General features: G+C 36.3%; 1 protein-coding gene across 7 annotated transcripts in view; it reads left to right on the plus strand.

Moving 5' to 3' along the window:
- Positions 1 to 24,051, plus strand: part of Ccdc138 (coiled-coil domain containing 138) — a 75,910-nt gene that overhangs the window by 50,013 nt on the left and 1,846 nt on the right. For 4 of the 7 annotated variants that reach the window (XM_046420257.2, XM_046420256.2, XM_046420260.2 and 1 more), the window contains 3 exons: positions 3,271 to 3,463; positions 8,550 to 8,726; positions 23,214 to 23,352. In XM_046420257.2, coding sequence (XP_046276213.1) covers positions 3,271 to 3,463; positions 8,550 to 8,726; positions 23,214 to 23,352 — 509 coding nt within the window. The remainder of the gene's footprint in view (positions 1 to 3,270; positions 3,464 to 8,549; positions 8,727 to 23,213; positions 23,353 to 24,051) is intronic. The other 3 variants (XM_046420259.2, XM_046420258.2, XM_046420261.2) reach the window with 3 other exon arrangements.

Consider the following 24,051-nt stretch of genomic DNA (forward strand, 5'->3'; position numbering starts at 1 on the left):
TATATTATATATGCATCACTTACTAGTCTGATACATCATTTTACCAGTTTGAGTAAAATAGATACATATTACATCTCTTTTCATCCCTTAACCTCCCTCATTTATAATATAATCATGCGAAATATTTCTTCTGTAGCCAGGCATGGTGGTGCATGCCTGTAGTCCCAGCAGCTCGGGAGGCTGAGGTAGGAGGATCACAAGTTCAAACCCAGCCTGCAACTTAGCAAGCCCCTAAGCAACTCAGTGAGACCCTGTCTGCAATAAAATATTTTTAAAAAGGCTGGGGATGTGGCTCAGTGGTTAAGTGCCCCTGAGTTCAATCCCAGTACTAAAACAATTAAAAATAATAATAATAATTAGAACTGTATGAAATGTTATTATTTTTTGGTTCACCCATCAGTTTATGAACTCAGGAAGGGAATAAAAGTCCATTGTGTATTTTTCTTTTTGTGTTCTTTTCTTTTTCTTGATGTTCTTTTATTCTTTCCTTTTTGTTTAAGAGAACCTCCTTGTTTATTAGAATAGATCTGCTGATGACAGATTCTCCTATTTTTCTTCATTTGACATCTTGATTTTCCTTTCATTTCTGAAGGCTATTTTCACTGGGAATTGGATTTTGGGGTGAGTTTTTTGGTTTTTTTTTTTTTCTTTTTAACGTTTGGCTTTTTAGAAACGTGCCAGTTTCTTCTCACCTCCATGGTTTCTGATAAGAAACCTATTGTCATTTGAGTTGTTTTCCCCATTCATGTAAAATGCCATTTTTCTTTCTCCTTTTTTTTTCTTTTTCTTTTTCCTTATCTCTCTCTCTCTCTTTCTTTTTTTGGTAGTTTTTGTAGTTTTGACTATGATAGGTCTTGGTGTTGATCTCTTTGGATTTATCCTGTTTGGGATTTGCTTAGCTTTTTTATTTCTATATAGAGTATATATTTTTGCCATGTCTTGGATGTTTCGGCCATTATTTCTCAAGAGTTTTGTTTCTTTGGTTGGTTGGGTTTTTTTGGTGGTGCTGGGGATTAAACCCAGGGCCTTGTGCATGCGAGGCAAGCACTACCTACTGAACTGTATCCCCAACCCACAAGCTTTTTATTTATTTATTTATATATATATATATATATATATATATATATATATAGTAGACGGACACAATACTTTTATTTTATTTATTTATATATGGTGCTGAGAATCAAACCCAGTGCCTCACACATGCTAGGCAGGTGCTGTTCCACTGAGCCACAACCCCACCCCCTCAACTATTTTTTTAGCTACCTGATTTTTCTTTCTCTTGAGAACTCTATGACATGATTGTTAAATTTTTTGTTATACTCTTAATTCCTCAACATCCTGTTTATTTGTTTGTTTTCTAGTTTAGTTTGGTTGTTCAGATTAGCTATTTTCTGTTTTATTTTCTAATTAACTGATTCTTTCTCTGTCCCCTCCCTTCTGCTACCTAGGCTATTCACTAAGTTTCATTGTGTTTATTGTATTTTCGTTCTAAAATTTCCACTTGGCTTTTCTTCTATATTTTCTGTTAAGACTTTTGATGAGATTTCCTAAAAGAGTTTCCTAAAAGTTATTAGAGCTGCTTTAAATTCTTTGTTGGATAATTCTAATATTTTGTCATATATTGGGATTGGCATCTATTGATTCTCTTTTTTCATTTAGTTTTGAGGCTTTCCTTATGTTTGGTGTGGTGACTGATTGTACATTTTGGACCAATATTGGTTTCAGATCCTTAGGTGAGCCTTAGCAATAATTTTTTAAAAAAATTTTTTGGTAGTTCTTCTACTTTTCTTCAATTAAAGAGAAATAACATCCACACACATATTTGAAAGGCAAAGAACAATTTATTTTCCCATTATAAAAGCAGGAGAGATAAATAAAAATTAGTAGAATTCCTTAATCTTGTCATTTTAACATAATTACTATAATGATCTTGAAATATTTCATTTTAAATTGAGATTTTACATCTCACATGTGGGCTGGTGCAGTGGCACACACCTCTAATCCCAGTTGCTCAGGAAGCTGGGGCAGGAGGATCAGGAGTTCAAAGCCAGCTTCAGCACAAGTGAGATGCTAAGCAACTCAGTGAGACCCGGTCTCTAAATCAAATCCAAAATAGGGCTGGTGATATGGGTCAGTGGTTGAGTGCCCCTGAGTTCAGTCCCCAGTTCCTGCCCCCAAAAAACTCATCTGTATTACTTTTTCCTAATGATGTTATACTCTTATTAGCAATGTATTTGAATTAGATTACACTGCGTGTGCCACCCAATCATTTAGCATTTGATTCTCACAAAATCTCAGTATATCTGTTTCTAATGTAAAAGTTAAAGCTTATTGTCTGCATTGAAGGATCAATATTGAGTAAGGAACCAATTGTTAACAAATTTCCATTCAGAGGCAGGTAACTATTATAAAACTCAGTGACATGGGATTAAAGAATTAGAATCATAACAAAGGAAATTTTAAGTTATTTCTAAGTCTGACTTAAGCATATTCATCTGCAACAGTCTGAAATGGTTTTCTTTTATTTGATTCTTGGTGGGTATATGGAATACTGCTAGATCCTCTGTTTTTCTTGTTTTAGTTCTTTCTTCATGAGAATTCTCTGTGATTCTAACCTAGTAGCTTATTCTTTTGAAATTGTTCAGTTTTCAGAGTCACTGAGGACAGAGTGAACTGAAGACAGACTCTAGTTGGTCATTTCTTATCAAATACAGTAAGGTACACCTGAGAAACTGGTGGTCAGTGATGGTGGAATAATGATGAACAGAAAGAAGGCAGTCTACCTCCTCTCTTCCTCTGATGGTTCTCTGTTCCAGAAACATAGCTTGATCTTGTGTTTTTACTTGTTTTAGAAAAATACACATACTTAGTTACTTTTAAGTTGATTGTAGTCACATTCCAGTCTTGAATATTTTCAATTGTTTCTTTCTTTTATTTATTTATTTATTTTACCTGGGTACCAGGGATTGAACTCAGGAGCACTAGACCATTGAGCCACATCCACAGCTCTATTCTGTATTTTATTTAGAGACAGGGTCTCACTGAGTTGCTTTATCGCCTCACTTTTGCTGAGGCTGGCTTTGAACTTGCGATCCTCCTGCCTCAGTCTCCTGAGCCACTGGATTAAAGGAAAATGCCACCACACCCAGCTCATTTTTTCAAATAACAAATTCATTTACTTTCAGTTCATTAGTTTGATTGCAGTATTTAAAATAGATGTTTTCTGAGCATTAACAAGTACACTAAGATTGTACTAATTTTTAACAGCATTCAACTATGACATCAACATTGAGAAGATTGGGTGAAGATATATTTAAAGGAGTAGTAATTAAAGGAATTCAGGATAATTCTTTAGAACATTCTGTGGAAAATAAACCAAAAACAGCTGCTTTCTTTAAGAACTCCAATTTACCATTGAGATTTCTGTCAACCTTAATTGTTCTCAAAACAGTCACTCAAGGTAAGCTTTCAAGCATGCTTACAGAGTAATTTTTAGTAAACAGGAGAGATAACCATATAATAAAGTAATTGTTTTATAGTCAAATATGTTCTAAAATTTCAGAATGAGATTTTGGGTTATTTTATAATGGTGGCACATTATTTAAAAATCAACTTTTATTTGCTGAATTTGAGAAAATCAAGTCTTTGTTGGATTGTTGCTTCCTTCCAGAAGTCTTTGTTGATTCTCTTAGGTCATGTTCTAATAGCACCCTTTGCTTACAACTCTTGTTACATTTGCCACATAAATTGGAATAAACTAAATTGTTAGTTTATTATTTTCTGCTAGACCACCAAGTTGACAAACTATAGCTCATAGAGCATATTGGGTCCACCATCTGTTTTGTAAATAAAATTTTCTCTCACAGCCGTGCTTGTTTGTAATGTCTTGTCTCTGACTTTTTTTGCCCTTCAAACAGCAGAGCTGAATAGTTGGCAACATAGACTGTGTAGCTTCTGAAGTTTATAAAATTATTACCTGGCCCTGTATCAAAAATGCTTATCACAACTGCACTAGTTTGTAAGCTTACTGAGGATAAAGACTTGCTTATCCCACTGTACCTAGCAGTAATATATACGAATGAAATAAATGGTATATAAAGAAATAAATCAATTAAAAATAATGTTTCATGCACAAGGCCTGGACTCAATCCTCAGCATTGCAAAGGAAAGAAGAGATGAAGAGAGGAGTGGGAGGGGGAAGAAGAGAGAGAAAGAAAAAAAAATGCTTCAACCAAAATTGACCATAATTTTTCCCTTCCATACTGGGTATTGAATCAGGGGTGTTCTACCACTGAACCACATCCCCTCCCCTTTTTATTTATTATTTTGAGACAGTGTCTGACAAAATCGCCAGCCTGGCTGCAAACTTGTGATCTTCCTGCCTCAGCCTCCTCAGTTGCTGGGATTATAGGTGTGCAGCTTAATTATATATAATGTCAACTTAATTGATATATTTTAAATTATTACCTGTAACCAGTTATCATTCTGGATCATTAAACATGAGAACTTTTGTTAGTCATGCCAGTGTAGTCAACCAATAAATATATCAGTTTTATATCTATTGTGTTTGTGAAATTATATGACTCAGAACGGTGGTTTCTTTAAATGGGTAGTGACTAATTTAATTTGACATCTTTCTCTGAAGTATGTTCTGTATGGTATGAAATAGTTACAGAACTAATGGAAATGGTATAGAACTTCTAATGCTATAGAACTAATGAAAAAACAAAAAGTTATAATTCTACCTTCTTAGTTATGGTTCTCAAAATTATAATAGACTGGTAAGTGTTTGAAAGGTCATTTATGAGCCAGGCATGGTGGAGCATGCCTGTTAATCCCAATGACTCAGGAGGCTGAGGCAAGGGGATCACAAATTTGAGCCTCAGCAACTGAACAAGACCCTCAGCAACTTAGCAAAACCTGTCTCAAAATTAAAAAGGTCATTGAGGTATAGCTCAGTGGTAAAGTGCCCCTGGGTTCAATCTCTAGTATCAAAAAAAATAAAAGAAAGGCACAATCAGCCCAAAGTAAAGTTTACTGCAGTCCTATCTCAAGAACTTACGTGTTTACACACATGTATGGATGAATAAAGTTTTATCAGACCATAGCCACATATTCATCAGATCCAATAAGGTTGATATCAGAAATTCAACACCACATTAGTACAAGGAAATATTTTAACCATTAATCATTTAATTAAGAAAAAAATTCAAAATCATATATCAACATAGCTTGATAGAATGTCATGTTTATTCTTGATAAACTATGAAAAGGCAAAAAATACAATAAGGAATATTTATTTAAAATGGGGAAATAGAACAGGAGAGAATTATGTGCTCCTAGTCACCATATTTGTCCAGTACATTATTGGACATGCTGATCATCTAAAAACCCATGAAGTATGACTGCTGGAAAAGAGTAAATTATTAATTCAAGGATGCTCTTGTATAAAACCTAAAACAACCTATGAAAGAGCCAATAAAAGAGAAGAGATATGGCTAAAATGCCATCAAAGGAGATAAACACCTTAATTAAAAAGCTAATGGGCTGGAGTTGTGGCTCAGTGGTAGAGCACTTGCCTGGCATCTATGAAGCCCTGGGTTCCATCCTCAGCCCCACATATAAATAAATAAAAGATCCATTGACAATTAAAATGTATTTAAAAAAAAGGCTAGTAAGCTTATCTGTTTGGATGATCAAGTAACTCTCAGAGCGAAGACTACTATTGGAGGTAAGGGTTATTATATCATGATTAAGTGGTCATATCATCAAGAGGACATCGTAATTCTTTATGTGCCAATAACATGAAGCAAAAACTGATAGAACTGAAAGAACAAACAGTTATTCTAAAAATTTGAGAAAAGGTCTACTAAGTTGCCCAGGCTGGCTTTGAATGTACAATCCTCCTCACTGGGATTATAGGCATGTGCCTCCATGCCCAGCAATATTAAATTCTAGCTTAATAGTAGCTATCTATTATCAACAGACATCATTACTGTTTATATTGTTTAAAGATTTGATTTTACTTGAGGTCAGAATTAAGGTATCACATTAGCTGTCTATTGCTATATAAACAAGCAAACACTTATGGGGCTTACAGCATTTTATTTATTAGCTCACAGTTTTTAAGATTGATAATTTGGGCTGGACTCAGCTGACTAGTTTTTCTGGGCTGTGCTCCCTGTTCTTGGTTGGCCTTTATTTTCACTATGTCAGAAAAGGTCCTAGCTGAAAAGTGAGAGATGCAAGTAGGATCCTGAGCACATGGTGTCATTTCTTCTGCACCTTATTAAGAGCATAGAGTTAGCCTAGGCTCAGAGCTGGGCAGTGGAGTTCATCTTTAGATGGCAATTGTGGCAAAGAGTTTCGAATTACTTTTTTAAGCTGCCATTTAGACTAAATAAAGGAAAACCTTATCTTACACTGATTAAGATCAACAGATTAACTTTTGGTAAAGAATATAAAGGTAACATTTGAGTGACAGTACCTTGTTAAAAAAACTCAAAAATATAGAACATATAGGAAGATAAATGTTTTGATATAATTAGTTATAATTAATATTTTAAAATATTCTTTGGAAGTAGGTGGTCTTAGTTTTAGAAAAACCCTCACTACTAGAGAAATTCAAATGAGAACATAATTTACCTCTAAGGTCATTCTAGAAAAAATGGTCAAGTACTATTTTTCTACTCTTAAAGAACAATTTCTTTGGGCTGAGGTTGTGGCTCAGAGGTAGAGCGCTTGCCTAGCAAACATGAGGCACTGGGTTTGATCCTCGGCACCATGTAAAAATAAAATAAAGATATGAAAAAAAAATTTCTTAAGCTTATAAATTTTAAAAAAAATTTCATATAGCATTCGGCCTATTTAATATTGTCAGATGATATATTAATAAGTGAAGCAGTTTTTATTAAATGCAGTAGGTGGTGCTGTGCTAAAACTTTTGTTCCTTGTAAAGTTTATAATTCATGTATACTTTGCTTTTGTAATTGATAGATATATATTTATGTGTATATATTCTAAATAAGGTAAATTTAAACAACCTAGCAAATCTATTATACTTTTGTTTACAGTGATCATTTTTTAGCTACAGAATCAAGTATAGTAATGTTAATGTTCCTTGAACTAAATTCTACCAAAAAGAAAAAAGGAGTACACTATAAGTAGATCCAGAAGCATAGGTCTTGATTTCTCCAAAATTTTAATATATATTTAAATTTCATACAAGTTACTTTAACTTCTCATTCTTAATAACTATGGTTTTAGTTGTTTCCTTAATATTTATGTGAACTGAAGAAAATGCAACACAAGACCACGAAGATAATAAATATCATTTAGTGATTCTGTCATACTTTCAGAGTATTTCAAGTCATTCTCTACTTTCTCCTTAGAGTAGAATTCTCAACAGAAAAAAATAACTCAGTATTATATGAACTGCATGAACTTTTTTTTCATTCCTTTTAATAGAGTTCTGAAAGGAGAATTTTAGAAAACTGTTGTTAAGATTAATGACTTGGGGCTGGGGCTGGGGCTGGGGCTGTAGCTCAGTGGTAGTGCACCCACCTCACACGTTTGAGGCACTGGGTTTCGTCCTCAGCACCACATAAAAATAAATAAAGATATTAAAAAAGAAAAAGAGTAATGACTTGGGTTTGTTTGGCATATTAAAGTATAATGATACAAGTATCTAATACTTTATTTGCATTGATTCTAGTTAAATTAGTGCTTCTCAATCCTCACTTTAGAAGCTTCCCATTTACCTGTGGAACATCTTTGAGAGAATTCTGATCTTTAAGGGAATCTGATCTGACAAGTGCCATTATAATGCTGGCCTTGGTAAAATCTTGCTATCATTCTTATTTCCAGATGTATCAAGAAAAGTAATATACCAGGGCATATCCAGATTTCTGAAGTTGTCTTTCAGTAGTCTAATATCCAGTTTTTAGCCAGAGACAGAAATCCTTCTTTAAAATCCATTAAGCAAGTTTGAGTAAGTCACATTTTGAAATAACCATTCAGAAAGAAGTAAAGATAGAAATAGTAATGCTGCAGTTGTGGTGTAAGTGTTAGAGCACTCACCTAGCACGTGTGAGGCATTAGGTTTGATCCTCAGCACCACATAAAAATAAAGACGTTGTGTCCACCTAAAACTAAAAAATATTAAAAAAAAGAAATAGTAATACTGTTTAAAATTTTTGGAAGCATATAACGGTTATAATCAAATATGGAAAGTAAATACTACTTATGATATTTAATATTAATCATATTTTTGTTCTTGATACAAGAAAGAACTAGGCCTTATTTGTTGTTTAAATACTAAAATATGAAAATTCTGAAGAAAATTTACCCTATCATAATGTAATGCCTTTTCTTTCCCTTTCCCATTGAGTTCTAACAAATTAAGGGGAAATTAATCTAAATTTAGCCTGTGATCCCTTGTCATTTAGTTTTTGTTCCTCTTTTGTTAACGTGATGATGCTCTCTTTTTACCTTTCTGATTACCAACTTGACTACTAATATGCAGATGATTTCACAATGTTTTTCAGCTGATTACCTGGCTCAGGCATTTGATTCTCTCTGTTTGGATTTGAAGACAGATGAAGGGAAAATGTTGTTTTTGGAGTATCAAGCAGTTCCAGTAATATTAGGTCATTTGAGAATATCCAGTAAAGGACTTCTATCCAATGTCATTGATAGTTTGCTTCAGATGACAGTAGAATCTAGTAAGTCTTTAAATTTTATAAATGTAAAAAGGATCAAAGTGGAATGTTTTTCTACCTCTTCTAGTCTGAGTGTGCAACTTTGCATATCAGACACTACTGTATTTTATAATTTAAATTCTTAAAATAATTTTGACAGTTGTGTAATTGAGTCAGCAATATCATTAAGAGATAAAAACCTAACCCTTTCTCCAGATGTTCATTAATAGCACAATTTCCAGTAGACATTAGATATATGGGTATACTGCAAATGTTACATATTTGAGCCTCTTTTGTCTATACTCTTTTGTACTGTTGTTCTGACATACCCAGTCATATACTTCTTGTTTGCTCAGGGGGAGTGAGATCATCAAATATATATTTAGCTAAAGTGAGAATAATGACAGAGATATGTACCTATTGTTGCATGTTCTTCTTTACTGTTTTATTGGAAGAATTAAGGGCAGGGCAGCAATACTTCAGCTGTGTTTGTGGCTTATCTGTTTAACTCATATTTGTGTTATTTTGTGGGATTTTTTTCTTTGTGGCTTTTATATTTAACAGGAATGCTGAACATATATGATTTAATTGTTATTGCTCTATAAGTCTCATGTAACCTCTTGACGTATGACAAGTAGCCATTTTGCTTAAATAATTTCTTTTCGTTTGTATTGTTCTATTCCATTTACAACACTTCTAAAAATAAATGTTCATGCCTTCCAGAGGTGAATCTCAAATTAGAAAGTCATTGCCTCTTCCGGTACTAAGTGACCTATGAATTTGATGCTGCTGTGGGCAGCTCCCTAGTTATTGGGTACAAAGCATGAATATGATTCTAACTAGGTGCATTGGGTACATGGCTTCACATTTTCAATTCATTTCTATATGTAGTCCTGCTTTTCTTTGTAGGAGGCCTGGTAGAAAAACTGAAATTAGATAACTTATTCAGGGAATCCACAGCTAGACAGAGGTCAATTTCGATGTAAAACTGAGTCTTTGACTCTAGACATGAGGCTTATTCTACCATCGCAGTGTAATTAGGTTTTCATGGTTTGTTTTTTTCTCTTCCAAAATACCATTGGTTTTCTGATGTATTTTATCAATATTAATAGCCATTTGTAATTGTTCAGATATTAGATTTATATTCAGGATCTGATCACTTGGATGAGTAATCTTGGGGTTTAGTATCTCAGGTTACTAATGTAATGAGTAGAACAAAAAGTTTAAAGATTACTCGGCTTACTTGTGTGATTAGACTTATAACTGTTTTTCAGACATTTTTTTTTATTGTTGGTTGTTCAAAACATTACATAGTTCTTGATATATCATCTTTCACACTTTGCTTCAAGTGGGTTATGAACTCCCATTTTTACCCCATATACAGATTGCAGAATCACATCAGTTACACATCCATTGATTTACATATTGCCATACTAGTGACTGTCGTGTTCTGCTACCTTTCCTATCCTCTACTATCCCCCCTCCCCTCCCCTCCCCACCCCTCTTCTCTCTCTACCCCCTCTACTGACCTTCATTTCTCCCCCTTGTATTATTTTTCCCTTTCCCCTCATTTCCTCTTGTATGTTCTTTTGTATAACCCTGAGGGTCTCCTTCCATTTCCCTGCAATTTCCCTTTCCTCTCCTTTTCCCTCCCACCTCTCATCTCTGTTTAATGTTAATCTTCTTCTCATGCTCTTCGTCCCTACTCTGTTCTTAGTTACTCTCCTTATATCAAAGAAGACATTTGGCATTTGTTTTTTAGGGATTGGCTAGCTTCACTTAGCATAATCTGCTCTAGTGCCATCCATTTCCCTGCAAATTCTATGATTTTGTCATTTTTTAATGCAGAGTAATACTCCATTGTGTATAAATGCCACATTTTTTTAATCTATTCGTCTATTGAAGGGCATCTGGGTTGGTTCCACAGTCTTGCTATTGTGAATTGAGCTGCTATGAACATCGATGTAGCAGTGTCCCTGTAGCATGCTCTTTTTAGGTCTTTAGGGAATAGACCAAGAAGGGGAATAGCTGGGTCAAATGGTGGCTCCATTCCCAGCTTTCCAAGAAATCTCCATACTGCTTTCCAAATTGGCTGCACCAATTTGCAGTCCCACCAGCAATGAACAAGTGTACCCTTTTCCCCACATCCTCGCCAGCACTTGTTGTTGTTTGACTTCATAATGTCTGCCAATCTTACTGGAGTGAGATGGTATCTTAGGGTGGTTTTGATTTGCATTTCTCTGACAGCTAGAGATGTTGAGCATTTTTTCATGTACTTGTTGATTGACTGTATGTCCTCCTCTGAGAAGTGTCTGTTCAGGTCCTTGGCCCATTTGTTGATTGGGTTGTTTGTTCTCTTATTGTCTAATTTTTTGAGTTCTTTGTATACTCTGGATATTAGGGCTCTATCTGAAGTGTGAGGAGTAAAGATTTGTTCCCAGGATGTAGGCTCTCTATTTACCTCTCTTATTGTTTCTTTAGCTGAGAAAAAACTTTTTAGTTTGAGTAAGTCCCATTTGTTGATTCTAGTGATTAACTTTTGTGCTATGGGTGTTCTATTGAGGAATTTGGAGCCCGACCCCACAGAATGTAGATCGTAGCCAACTTTTTCTTCTATCAGACGGCATGTCTCTGATTTGATATCAAGCTCCTTGATCCATTTTGAATTCACTTTTGTGCATGGCGAGAGAAAGGGATTCAGTTTCATTTTGTTGCATATGGATTTCCAGTTTTCCCAGCACCATTTGTTGAAGATGCTATCCTTCCTCCATTGCATGCTTTTAGCCCCTTTATCAAATATAAGATAGTTGTAGTTTTGTGGATTGGTTTCTGTGTCCTCTATTCTGTACCATTGGTCCACCCGCCTGTTTTGGTACCAGTACCATGCTGTTTTTGTTACTATTGCTCTGTAGTATAGTTTGAAGTCTGGTATCGCTATACCGCCTGATTCACACTTCCTGCTTAGCATTGTTTTTGCTATTCTGGGTCTTTTATTTTTCCATATGAATTTCATGATTGCTTTCTCTATTTCTACAAGAAATGCCGTTGGGATTTTGATTGGCATTGCATTAAACCTATAGAGAACTTTTGGTAATATCACCATTTTGATGATGTTAGTTCTGCCTATCCATGAACAGGGTATATTTTTCCATCTTCTAAGATCTTCTATTTCTCTCTTTAGGGTTCTGTAGTTTTCATTGTATAAGTCTTTCACCTCTTTTGTTAGGTTGATTCCCAAGTATTTTATTTTTTTTTTGAAGATATTGTGAATGGAGTGGTTGTCCTCATTTCCATTTCAGAGGATTTGTCGCTGATATACAGGAATGCCTTTGATTTATGCGTGTTGATTTTATATCCTGCCACTTTGCTGAATTCATTTATAAGCTCTAATAGTTTCTTTGTAGAGCCTTTTGGGTCTGCTAAGTATAGAATCATATCATCTGCAAATAGTGATAATTTAATTTCTTCTTTTCCTATTTTTATGCCTTTAATTTCTTTCGTCTGTCTAATTGCTCTGGCCAGTGTTTTGAGAACTATGTTGAACAGAAGTGGAGAGAGAGGGCATCCCTGTCTTGTTCCAGATTTTAGAGGGAATGCCTTCAGTTTTTCTCCATTCAGAATGATGCTAGCCTGAGGCTTAGCATAGATTGCTTTTACAATATTGAGGTATGTTCCTGTTATCCCTAGTTTTTCTAGAGTTTTGGACATAAAGGGATGCTGTACTTTGTCGAATGCTTTTTCCGCATCTATCGAGATGATCATATGGTTCTTATTTTTAAGTCTATTGATGTGATGAATAACATTTATTGATTTCCGTATATTGAACCAGCCTTGCATCCCAGGGATGAATCCTACTTGATCATGGTGCACAATTTTTTTGATATGTTTTTGTATCCGATTCGCCAGAATTTTATTGAGGATTTTTTGCATCTAGGTTCATTAGAGATATTGGTCTGAAGTTTTCTTTCTTTGAAGTGTCTTTGTCTGGTTTAGGTATCAGGGTGATGTTGGCCTCGTAGAATGAATTTGGAAGTTCTCCCTCTTTTTCTATTTCCTGAAGTAGCTTGAAAAGTATTGGTATTAGTTCCTCTTTAAAGGTTTTGTAAAATTCTGCTGTATACCCATCCGGTCCTGGGCTTTTCTTAGTTGGTAGTCTTTTGATGGTTTCATCTATTTCCTCGATTGATATTGGTCTGTTTAGGTTGTCTATATCCTCCTGACTCAATCTGGGCAGATCATATGACTTAAGAAATTTATCTATGCCTTCACTATCTTCTAATTTATTGGAGTATAAGGATTCAAAATAATTTTTGATTATCTTCTGTATTTCTGAAGTGTCTGTTGTGATATTGCCTTTTTCATCCCGTATGCTAGTAATTTGAGTTCTCTCTCTTCTTCTCTTCGCTAGCATGGCTAAGGGTCTGTCGATTTTGTTTATTCTTTCAAAGAACCAACTTTTAGTTTTGTCAATTTTTTCAATTGTTTCTTTTGTTTCAATTTCATTAATTTCAGCTCTGATTTTAATTATTTCTTGCCTTCTACTTCTTTTGCTGTTGTTTTGCTCTTCTTTTTCTAGGATTTTGAGATGAAGTATGAGATCATTTATTTGTTGGTTTTTTCTTTTTTTTAAGGAATGAACTCCAAGCAATGAATTTTCCTCTTAGAACTGCTTTTAATGTGTCCCATAGATTCCGATATGTTGTGTCTGTGTTTTCATTAATCTCTATGAATTTTTTAATTTCCTCCTTGATGTCTTCTATAACCCATTGATCATTCAGTAACCTATTGTTCATTCTCCAAGTGATGTATGCTTTTTCCTTCCTTCTTTTATCGTTGATTTTCAGTTCCATTCCATTATGATCAGATAGGATGCATGGTATTATCTCTACTCCTTTATATTGTCTAAGAGTTGCCCTGTGACATAATATATGATCTATTTTTGAGAAGGATCCATGTGCTGCTGAGAAAAAAGTGTAACTGCTTGATGTTGGGTGGTATACTCTATATATGTCAATTAAGTCTAGGTTATTAATTGTGTTATTGAGTTCTATAGTTTCCTTATTCAACTTTTGTTTGGAAGATCTGTCCAGTGGCGAGAGAGGTGTGTTGAAGTCTCCCATGATTATTGTATGATGGTCTATTAGACTCTTGAACTTGAGAAGAGTTTGTTTGATGAACATAGCTGCACCATTGTTTGGGGCATATATATTTATGATTGTTATGTCTTGTTGGTGTATGGTTCCCTTAAGCAGTATGTAGTGTCCCTCTTTATCCCTTTTGATTAACTTTGGCTTGAAATCTCTTTTATTTGATATGAGTATGGACACTCCTGCTTGTTTCCGAAGTCCATATGAGTGATATGATTTTTCCGAACCTTTCACCTTCAGCCTATGTATGTCTTTTCCTATCAAATGCGTCTCCTGTAGGCAGCATATTGTTGGGTCTTGTTTTGTGATCCATTCTACTAGCCTGTGTCTCTTTATTGGTGAGTTTAAGCCATTAACATTTAGGGTTATTATTGAGATATGGGTTGTTGTTCCAGCCATATTTGTTTATTTATGTTACTAAACATGGTTTGTTTTCCTCTTTGATTATTCCCCCCCCCTTTACTGTCCTACCTCCCACTGTTGGTTTTCATTGTTATTTTCCATTTCCTCTTCCTGTAATGTTTTGCCGAGGATGTTTTGAAGAGATGGTTTTCTAGCTGCATATTCTTTTAACTTTTGTTTGTCGTGGAAGGTTTTAATTTCATCTTCCATCCTGAAGCTTAATTTCGCTGGATACACAATTCTTGGTTGGAACCCATTTTCTTTCAGTGTTTGAAATATGTTATTCCAGGATCTTCTAGCTTTCAGAGTATGTGTTGAAAGATCAGCTGTTATCCTGATTGGCTTACCCCTAAATGTAATCTGCTTCCTTTCTCTTGTAGCTTTTAAAATTCTCTCCTTATTCTGTATGTTGGGCATCTTTATTATAACGTGTCTAGGTGTGGATCTCTTATAATTTTGCACATTCGGCGTCCTGTAGGCTTCTAGAATTTGGGATTCTGTCTCATTCTTCAAGTCTGGGAAGTTTTCTCGTATTATTTCATTGAATAAATTGCTCATTCCTTTGGTATGGAGTTCTATACCTTCCTGTGTCCCAATGACTCTTAAGTTTGGTCTCTTAATGTTATCCCATATTTCTTGGATGTTCTGCTCATGGTTTCTTAACAGTTTTGCTGAGCTGTCTATGTTCTTTTCAAGTTGAAATACTTTGTCTTCATTGTCTGATGTTCTATCTTCTAAGTGTTCTACTCTGCTGGTAGTATTCTCCATTGAGTTTTTAAGTTGGTTTATTGCTTCCTGCATTTCTAGGATTTCTGTTTGTTTGTTTTTTATAACCTCTATCTCCCTGTATAGTTGATCCTTTGCTTCCTGGATTTGTTTGTGTAATTCCTTGTTGAAGTGATCTTTCATTGTCTGATTTTGCTGTCTAATGTCTTCCTTGATACTCCAGATCATCTGAAGCATATATACCCTGAATTCTTTATCTGACATTCCATCTGCTGCAGCTGTTACCTATTCTAAAGTTGAGTTGACCTGCATTGCTTGTGGTCCTTTCTTTCCTTGTCTTTTCATACTGCTTGCGTTTCTTTCTTCTTGGTGAAACTGTTGTGTTTTTGAAATTTTCCCCCCCCCCCTATATATTTATATTGCTCTTGTATAGTTGAAAAGTCTCCCTTGCAGGTGCGGGCGGGGGCTCTGCTCTGCCCCTCCTCCAATTGGTGTGAGGTGTCTACCACGCCCGCGGACCCCTGGGCCTGATCCGCCGTTTTGTCGCAAGTCTGCCTACCTTGCAGGTGGGGGCGAGGGCTCTGCCCTGCCCCTCCTACCACGCCCGGGGACCGCTAGGCCTGATCTGCAGGTTGGTCGCCGGTCTGCCCACCTTGCGGGCACGGGTGGCAGTTCCGCTCCGCCCCCACTCCAATTGGGGTCACTTGACCACCACACAGGCGGGCCGCTGGGCCTGATCTGGGCGCGGGCGAAGGCTCTGCTCTGTCCCTACTCCAGTTGGGGTGAAGTGTGTGCCACGCTGGCAGGCCGCTGGGCCTGATCCACAGGTCTGTCGCAGGTCTGCTTACCTTGCCGGCGCGGGCGGCGGCTCTGCCCTGCCCCTCCTACCACGCCCGCAGACCACTGGGCCTGATCTGCAGGTTGGTCGCAGGTCTGCTTACCTTGCGGGCGCGGGCGGCGGCCCCGCTCCTCCCCTCTGGCTCGACGACAAAGGGAGAGAGACTCGGGTATCTGTGACTCACCCTCCCTACCAGGGGACCAACTGTTTCCGTCGCCGCTGGCACCGATGAAGTTCTCTCCTCGGCCGCTCTCCGATGACATCAGATCTCTGCCATGCTGGCATCCCCTGTTCTATGGCTGAATCCCATTTTCTTCTCTTCCAATAGGCGGAGCTGTGCCCTCTGAGCCGAGCTTCTGCCCTCTATGTGCTGACAGAAATCCCTGTACGGTGGCTCCTGGGAGTCTCTCAATCCTGTTAGTCCAGAGCCCTTTCACTTATCCGGCCCCTCCCCCTGTTCCTCCTCCCAGCCAGCCAGCCAGGTCCTGTTCACCAGAGGCGGTTCCCCAAGGATCTGATTACACTTGCAGCCCCACCGCGTGTCCTATATCCCGAACGATGAACACCCTCTCTGTCATTCATCTAAGCCCCAGTGCTGTGGTGGGGTGATCTGGGAACCAACAGTTTAATTTTTCCGGACCCCTTTGGTGGGCACGCCCCCAGAAACTGGCGGCTAAGATCTTGGGTGTCGCCGCTGGTGTTAAGGGGAGGTGGGGATCTGGAATCCCCTCTGCTTCCCTACAGACACGCCCTGGAGAGATTCCCGAGGTTTCCTGGCTGCTTGTATCTGGGGGGGGGTGGGAGTCACACACCTGCTAACGTGGATTCCGCTGGGAAGGAATTCTGTCGGCGGAACTTTGGTGATGTCACCTCTCTGCTATGGCGGGCCCCAGGCTCCTTGCCGGAGTGTCCGAAGGGAGGGGTGGGACTGGTCTGTCTCTGGTTGGTTTCAGCTCCCGGTTCGCTATTTCATGAAGGCTTGGCGAGAGACCTCTTCCTAGAGTCCCTGCACCGCTCCTGCTGCGCTGCGCCTCGGAGGCTATCCGCCCTGACGCCGGGGCCGCGTGCAGGCAGCCGACAGTCGCCGAGTCCCGCGGGCAGCGGCTGGCAGGTCTGGACCTCTGCGCTGCGTGGCGGAGATTCACTCGTCCAGCGCAAACTGTCACCTCCAAAATCCTACCAATTCCCAGCCGGTCTCTCTTTAGTGGAATTTTGCTAGGAGTTTCTCAGCAGGTCGAATCTGAGCGTATCCATGCGTCTCTCTGACCCCGTTGTTGCGGAGGTACTGAAAGCGCTGCCTCCCCACTTGCCGCCATGGTGGATCCCCCCAGACATTTTTTATTTTAATGAGGAAAATTCTACCAGACTCAAATGTTTACTTTTCAGAAACAAATCTTTCCGAATATATCTAACAGATTAAACCTTTCTCTTTGTTGTCAAAGGAAAATTAAATATAATTTTATGAAATAGTTGACCTACTTAGTGAAATGACTTTGTGGCATCACACATTTGGAGAAATTATACCAGGTTAGTCAATAGATGTTCAGTCTTTTTTATTTATTTGCCTTTGTTCAGGTTACTCTGAAATCCAGTTTTTACTCAAGTTGAGTAAACAAACCAATTTCTGCTGCTGATTTCTGTGAAATTTTATTTTAGTGACAAAGCTTTAGAAGATCAGAAATGGCAAATCTTTGATATGTGACTGAAGCATATTCATTTGCTTTATGTAGTCCCCATTTTAAATGGAAATATAGTACCTAGTATTAGTCACTTAAAGGAATAAATCAAAGTGAAGTAAATATTTCTTTGGCTATTGTTATTTTTAATTTGTTTTGTCTAGGTTTGAGATTGGAAACTCACTTCACTTTGTATAAATTTTACGGACCATTTTATTTACGATCATAGAGAAAGAAAAGATGTGGGAAAAGGAATCTTAGTAGAATTTGTTTGCAGATGGTTGATCTTGTCTAATTAGTGGGCATTGGGTATCAACTGTGAGTGGTGTGCCATGTTTCAACGGGTGGTATTTGCAGTGCTCCACCCCTGCCCCACCAGGAAGAGGTATCAGTTGACTGGAGCTTCAGTAAGTCAGTACAGAAACTGAAGGTTTTTGGAAACTTGTGGAGTAATTTGATAGTAATTTTTCTCAATAAAATCCAATAATAATTAAACATTTTTTATGTCATTTTTGAATTTTCATTTTTCTAGTATTTTTGAATGACATTTTGTGTAAATGAGATATCTATGTTGAATTGGAAATGTAAAAAGACTGATCTTTCATCAGACTAGAAGCAGTAGGCTTTTTTGTTGTTGATGATGGACCTTTATTTTATTTATTTATATGCAGTGCTGACAGTTGAACCCAGTTCCTCACACATGCAAGCACTCCACCCTAGCTCAGCAGTAGGCTTTGAGTTAATCTTATTAGTGGTTCTTCAGAGTGATTTTTTTTTTCTTTTCACCTCTATGTGTCCTTTTCCCAGATGTATCAGTTCAGTTATGAGAAATGTTATAGGTGCATAGTTGTTGCTTTTTGAAAGCTGCTAAAAAAAAATTTGTACCTTGATTTATCTAGTCATGTATATTATGAGCACTTTTGTTTTTTAAAAGTTAAGGGCTTCTGATTTTGTCTGCTTTTAGCTTGAATGTATATCATGTAACAATTTTGGGGTGTTGCTTTTGGAAAATTACTTTGTGGTTTCTTTTTCTTGTCAGTGTTTGAAAACTATTATATACTTTTCTAGGTTTAGCTGTATATGAATTTGAGTCATTTTGTTACTAAGAACACTTACCTTTTCTTGTCGGTCTTAGTTCAAACAAAGGGATTTAAGTAGTATTTAGTTTATTCTCTGTTGTGGCCTAGAAATTGCCTTGTCTAGGTAACTGCTGCTCTTAAATAGCAATAACATATTTGAACATATTTTGCAGCTTTTTTTTAAAGTAAAGTTTATTTTTACTATAAAAATAATAGAAGCTTGGAAAACTGCAAATATGCAAAAAAAAAAAAGTCTTGGTGGGGATTAGAGAAATGTGGGTCAACAGATAGAAAATTTCAGTTCATTTCTGTTGTATAATGTGGTAAATACAGTAATGACAATGTACTTGAAAATTGGTAAGAGAGTAAATTTTAACTGCTCTCACTACACTTCCCAAAAAAATATACGTGAGGTATATGTTAGTGAGCTTGATTTATGCAGTCTGGGGATGTAACTCAATGGTAATAGTACCTGTCTAGCTTGTGTGAGGTCTATACCCAGCACCAGAGAGGGGTCCTTGATTTAGCCATTCCATAATGTATACATAAGATATCATTACCAAACAGTGTACTGACTTGCTAACTGTATGCACTTTTAAAAATTATATAACCCTTTCAGAAATGTTGGCAGACTTAGAGATTTCAGAGATTGACTTTTAAATTAAGTTGCCCACTAGCAGTGTTTTATCAGATACTGTATTAGTATAATGTTGGTACAGCGAGCCTTAGTGCCACCTTTTCCTTACTATTGAAAGTGAACTGAGGGGCTGGGGTTGTGGCTCAGTGGTAGAGCTCTTGCCTAGCATGAGTGAGGCACTGAGTTCTATCCTCAGCATCACGTAAAAATAAATAAAGATAATGGTATTGTGTCTGTTTATAACTAAAGATATATCTTAAAAAACGTGAACTGTAGCTGAGATTGATTATTTCTTCAGGGAATTTTTCTCAAATTGAAATTTTAAATACCCTCAGTCAAGCTTTAATCTAATACTGTGACTCAAAAAAAGCGTTGAAAAAATTGTTTCAAGAGGCTCTACAAATCTTTGCAGCAGAGACTGTGGGTTGCCTCCCCATTGCCATTCTCACCTCCTGTCACACCTGCCTCTCTCCTAGATGCTACAGCACCTAAAATCTTTCATCCCCAGCTTTCCTTGCTTGACAGAGTTGTAGCCAATAAGTTAGAAGTCTCTTTCTAGGAAACCTTTTGCTTTTTTATAAAAGGGATAAGCTGGGTACAGTGGCCTGTGCCTGGGAGGCGGAGGCAGGAGGATCACTTGAGCTCAGGTGTTCACACCGAGCTTAGGCAACATAGTGAGACCTTGTCTCTTAAAAAAAAAAAATAAGTGGGGGCAGGTGTGATTGGCACATGTTCTTGTGATTGGCACATGTTCCTGCATTCCCCCTTATTTATTTATGTATTTATTGCCTTCATTGTCTGGAGCATTTGACCATGAGGATAAAAGCAAGGATGTTGAGACAGAAACTAAGACTCTAGAATTTCTAACAGCATTGTGTTGTACTTGAACCAGTTCTAAGAAGTACCTATCTCCAATGACAGAAAAATATTTGATGAATATTTGATGAACTATAAGTTGAATATTCTATTACATTCCCAATTGAACCAAAATAGACTTTATTTCATACTTGGAATGAGTTTTATTTTACTTACTAAAAATTTTGTCTTTCCTTAAAGCCACTGAACCTCTTTTACTTGTGAAAGCTTCGCTTTTAAAATTGCTGATATATTCAGATATTTGGATGATCATGGCTTTTTTCCATTGCGGAGGTCATATAAGAAGTTCACTTTTTTATGACAATGCTTAGGATTTTATTTGGTGTTTTTTGAAACAACCTTTAAATGAGTGTTTTATTTATACCAAGACCTGATTTTACATATAAAATAAAATATATTTTCATGCTTTTCTAGTATACAAATGAACATAACTTCATGTGCTTTTTATTTAGATTGAAAACATTGATATTGTTATAACATTGAAATTGTGGGTTGTAGGTGTGTTAGGTATGTTAAGAACCCTCAGTGGTCTTTCTTATCATGACTTATAATTTTTCTTTACCTATTGATTTTGTTTTTTCTTTTTCTTTTTTTTATATATCTCCAACAGATTTATTTTTTAACGGAATAAATTGAGAAAAAAAACATGTGGCACAAAAGTACAGAATAAAAAATAAATACAAATGTAAGCTGTTTTGCTAATTGTTTTATAACCACAACAAACTAGTACAGAGAATGCCCTCTACAAAACAAAGATCAAGCTGTTCCCTTAGCAAGGCTAAAGATTTCAGTCTCTGGTATTTGGAATTTAGGCTACAGTCCTTATTTTTGGATAGATCACTGGGTGTGTAGCACAGTCCATGCTTTTTTAACCAGATTTGAACAGAAGAATGGCCACTTGGCCCAGGTAGAAGTAGATGAAGTGTTTGGTTTCATGTGTCACATAACTATTGAAATTTCTTCCCACAATGCAGTTCCAAGTGGGGTGGTACTTCTTGTCAAACTCCTTCCTGACATGGGCCTCAATATCCTTTTCTATGTTATATTTCTCCAACGCCTGAGTAGCAGCACACTCCACTGAATCCTGTTGCATCTCTTCCAACATGTCCACATTTTTATCACCATCTTTTAGCCGGACGATTGCAACAGTCTCCTGAAGAGAGGTGCTGGCACAGCTCAAGCCCAGAGGGAGTTGCTGTCACTACCGAAGCTGTGGGGTGTCTAAGCAGCCCCACACCAGCTCTTGATTCTGGTTTCGTATCATAATGTATAGTTTTTCTTCACTTACTGATTTCAGTTCTTTTAGCCATATGAAAAACTGTAAACTTTCTTGTGTACAGTTCACATGAATCATGTCTCGGGATCTGAAAGAAGATGAATAACTCCAGATTTCAATCAATGTTTGTAATTCTCTTTGTAGATTGTATACTTATCTATGAACCTAAATTTTCAGTCTTTCAGAAGAATCTATGTATCTGAGATTGAGATACTCTCTCACAAAACATACAATGTGTGTGACTCAGTGAACTATATTTAGACCATACTTTGGTTAGACAACTGTTATGAAGGTAATGATGAGCTTTGTTACTATACTTGTACTGCGTGTTTATGTGCAAAGGACCATAATCATTGTCTCTTAATGCTCCACTGCTAGGATATACCACCTTTCATTTTCTGTTAGCAAAACATTCCTAGGATTTTATTTGTTAATTTGGATTTTGTTGCTCTCATGGTTTATTTTAATAGTATACTATCAAGCTGATGTGTAAGCTTTTCAAGCTGTGCTTATGGATTAAAAAAGCAAATGATTGCAAAGCTGTGTTTTTATATCTTTAATGTCAAATAACTTTATCTGTATTTGGAATAAGGCCTGTCTTCATTTGGGGAGCCTCTGAATTTTATAGAGACTTTTTATAAAAGACAAGCTATTTGAAAGGCCACAAGTTAACATTTTTGTATAATTTTTTTTTAGTTTCCCTAACAACTAGTGACACCAACTTAACTTAAAAATCAAATTTATACATTATTCTGTAATAAACTCAAATAATAGGGCTTTTATTTTATTTATTTTACTTGTTTATTTATTTATTTTTGGTACTAGGGATTGAACTCAGGGGTGTTGAACCACTAAGCCACATCCCCAGACCTATTTTTGCATTTTTATTTAGAGATAGGGTCTCACTGAGTTGCTAAGTGCCTCACCATGTGCTGAGGCTGGCTTGAACTCTATCCTCCTAATTCAGCCTCCTAGTCAATGGGATTACAGGCATGTACCACTACGCCCAGCTCTAACAAGGCTTTTTAAACTATAGTTTATATATATAAGCCTTTGCATACATCTCTATCAGACATTCTTAGAGATGAGAGTTCTGAATCAAAGAATATACACACGAGATAACAGATTTGCCTAATTCCTATTTTTTTTCTGAGATTGAGTATTTTTCTATTGTTTATTATAAATTGGTTGTTTGTGCCCTTTGCTCCTTACTAAAAGTACTAGGTACAGCATTTCTAACTGATTTAAGAGGTCTTTCATAGTTATGGTATCAGTCTTGTGGCAATTGTATTGTAAAGGGATCCCCTCTCCCTTCTAAGCTCAGCATTTCCCTTTTGTTTTGCATTTTTTGTTTTCTAGGACTTTGACTTTTAATTTTCTCAATTCAACTGTTTTTTTTTTAAATACATTTAAAATTTTATTTTGACCTGTTTTTCAGTCCTTTCTTCTATGAATCTTGCCCTCTTTTGCTTTTATACTTAAAAAGTTCTTTCCTATCCAGTGATTATATATATTCTCATTAATACTCAAGTTTCTTAAATTTATTTGCCACTTCCACAAAACTTCCTATTACCAATTATCTAAACTAAGTGTGGAATTTCTGCTGAACTTTGCTTAATGTAGAACTTTGACGTTAGGGAAATAATTTTCTCTTTCTTTTGTGACATTCAGCAAAGGGCCAATGGGTGTTTTAATTTTTCAAATGATAATTCTGTCCCATAGCTTAAGTATAAAAGAATGAAAATCCAAGCTAATATTTATGAGCAAGTTGCATGGCTCTGTTTTTTTTTTTTTTTTTTTAATTGCCTTTTTAGCTACTTCCTAACAGTAAAGCACTGGTGATTTGTTTTTCAGAATCCTTGCAGCCTTTCCTGGAAGCCTGTAGCAATACTTTATTTTTTCGTACTTGTTCTGTGTTGCTTCGAACCCCTAAGCTTGATCTTCAAATCCTAGAAAAGCTCAGTATTATTCTACAGAAACTTTCTAAAATCAAGTAAGAATTTCTTTAATATTTTTATTGAAAGATATCTCATCATGATCATTAGGCCTTTCTGGATATTATAGCATTTCAACTTTGATTATTATATCAAAATTTCTGATCCACAGGTATTGAAAATAAAGATTCATGAATATTAATGTGTACCTAAGACCGTGTATTTAATGATAAACCAGAAAATTAGAGTATTAATCTTAGAACATCTAGTTGTTTCTGAGTTCAGTTCAGCTAAGCAAACTTTAAATACCACACACAGTATATGAAACTAAAAGCAGTTTTTAGCAACCAAATGGTAATACCAGAATAAATAATTGCACACTGGTATTCTATAATACCACAGGTAAAAATAAAAAGATCATAAAATGTATTTTATAATTTATTATTAATGCAGGGAATGAGAATGAAGCCAGCAAAAGATTTTAAATGATTTTAGTAAACTGGATTTATATTAGGAAACTATTAGGGCTTCCTGCTACTGAAGATCTGGATTTTATTGTGAAAATCAGAGCTTTGTCTTTGTTCTTTCTTCTTTCCTCTAACTTGAACATTGCTATGACCAGTTTTTAAATTATAAATAAAGGACATAGATTTTAAACTATTTTTCTTGAATCTGGTATAGTCTAGTGTTTACTTTGAGGCACTTATCCAAACACCCATCTCATCTATTAACCACACTACAATTTGGATGTTGGCTCA

This window comes from Marmota monax, unplaced genomic scaffold, assembly GCF_021218885.2.
Source record: "Marmota monax isolate L192 unplaced genomic scaffold, Marmota_monax_Labrador192_F-V1.1 WCK01_AAM20220418_F8-fsc00204, whole genome shotgun sequence".
Classification (NCBI taxonomy): Eukaryota; Metazoa; Chordata; class Mammalia; order Rodentia; family Sciuridae; genus Marmota; species Marmota monax.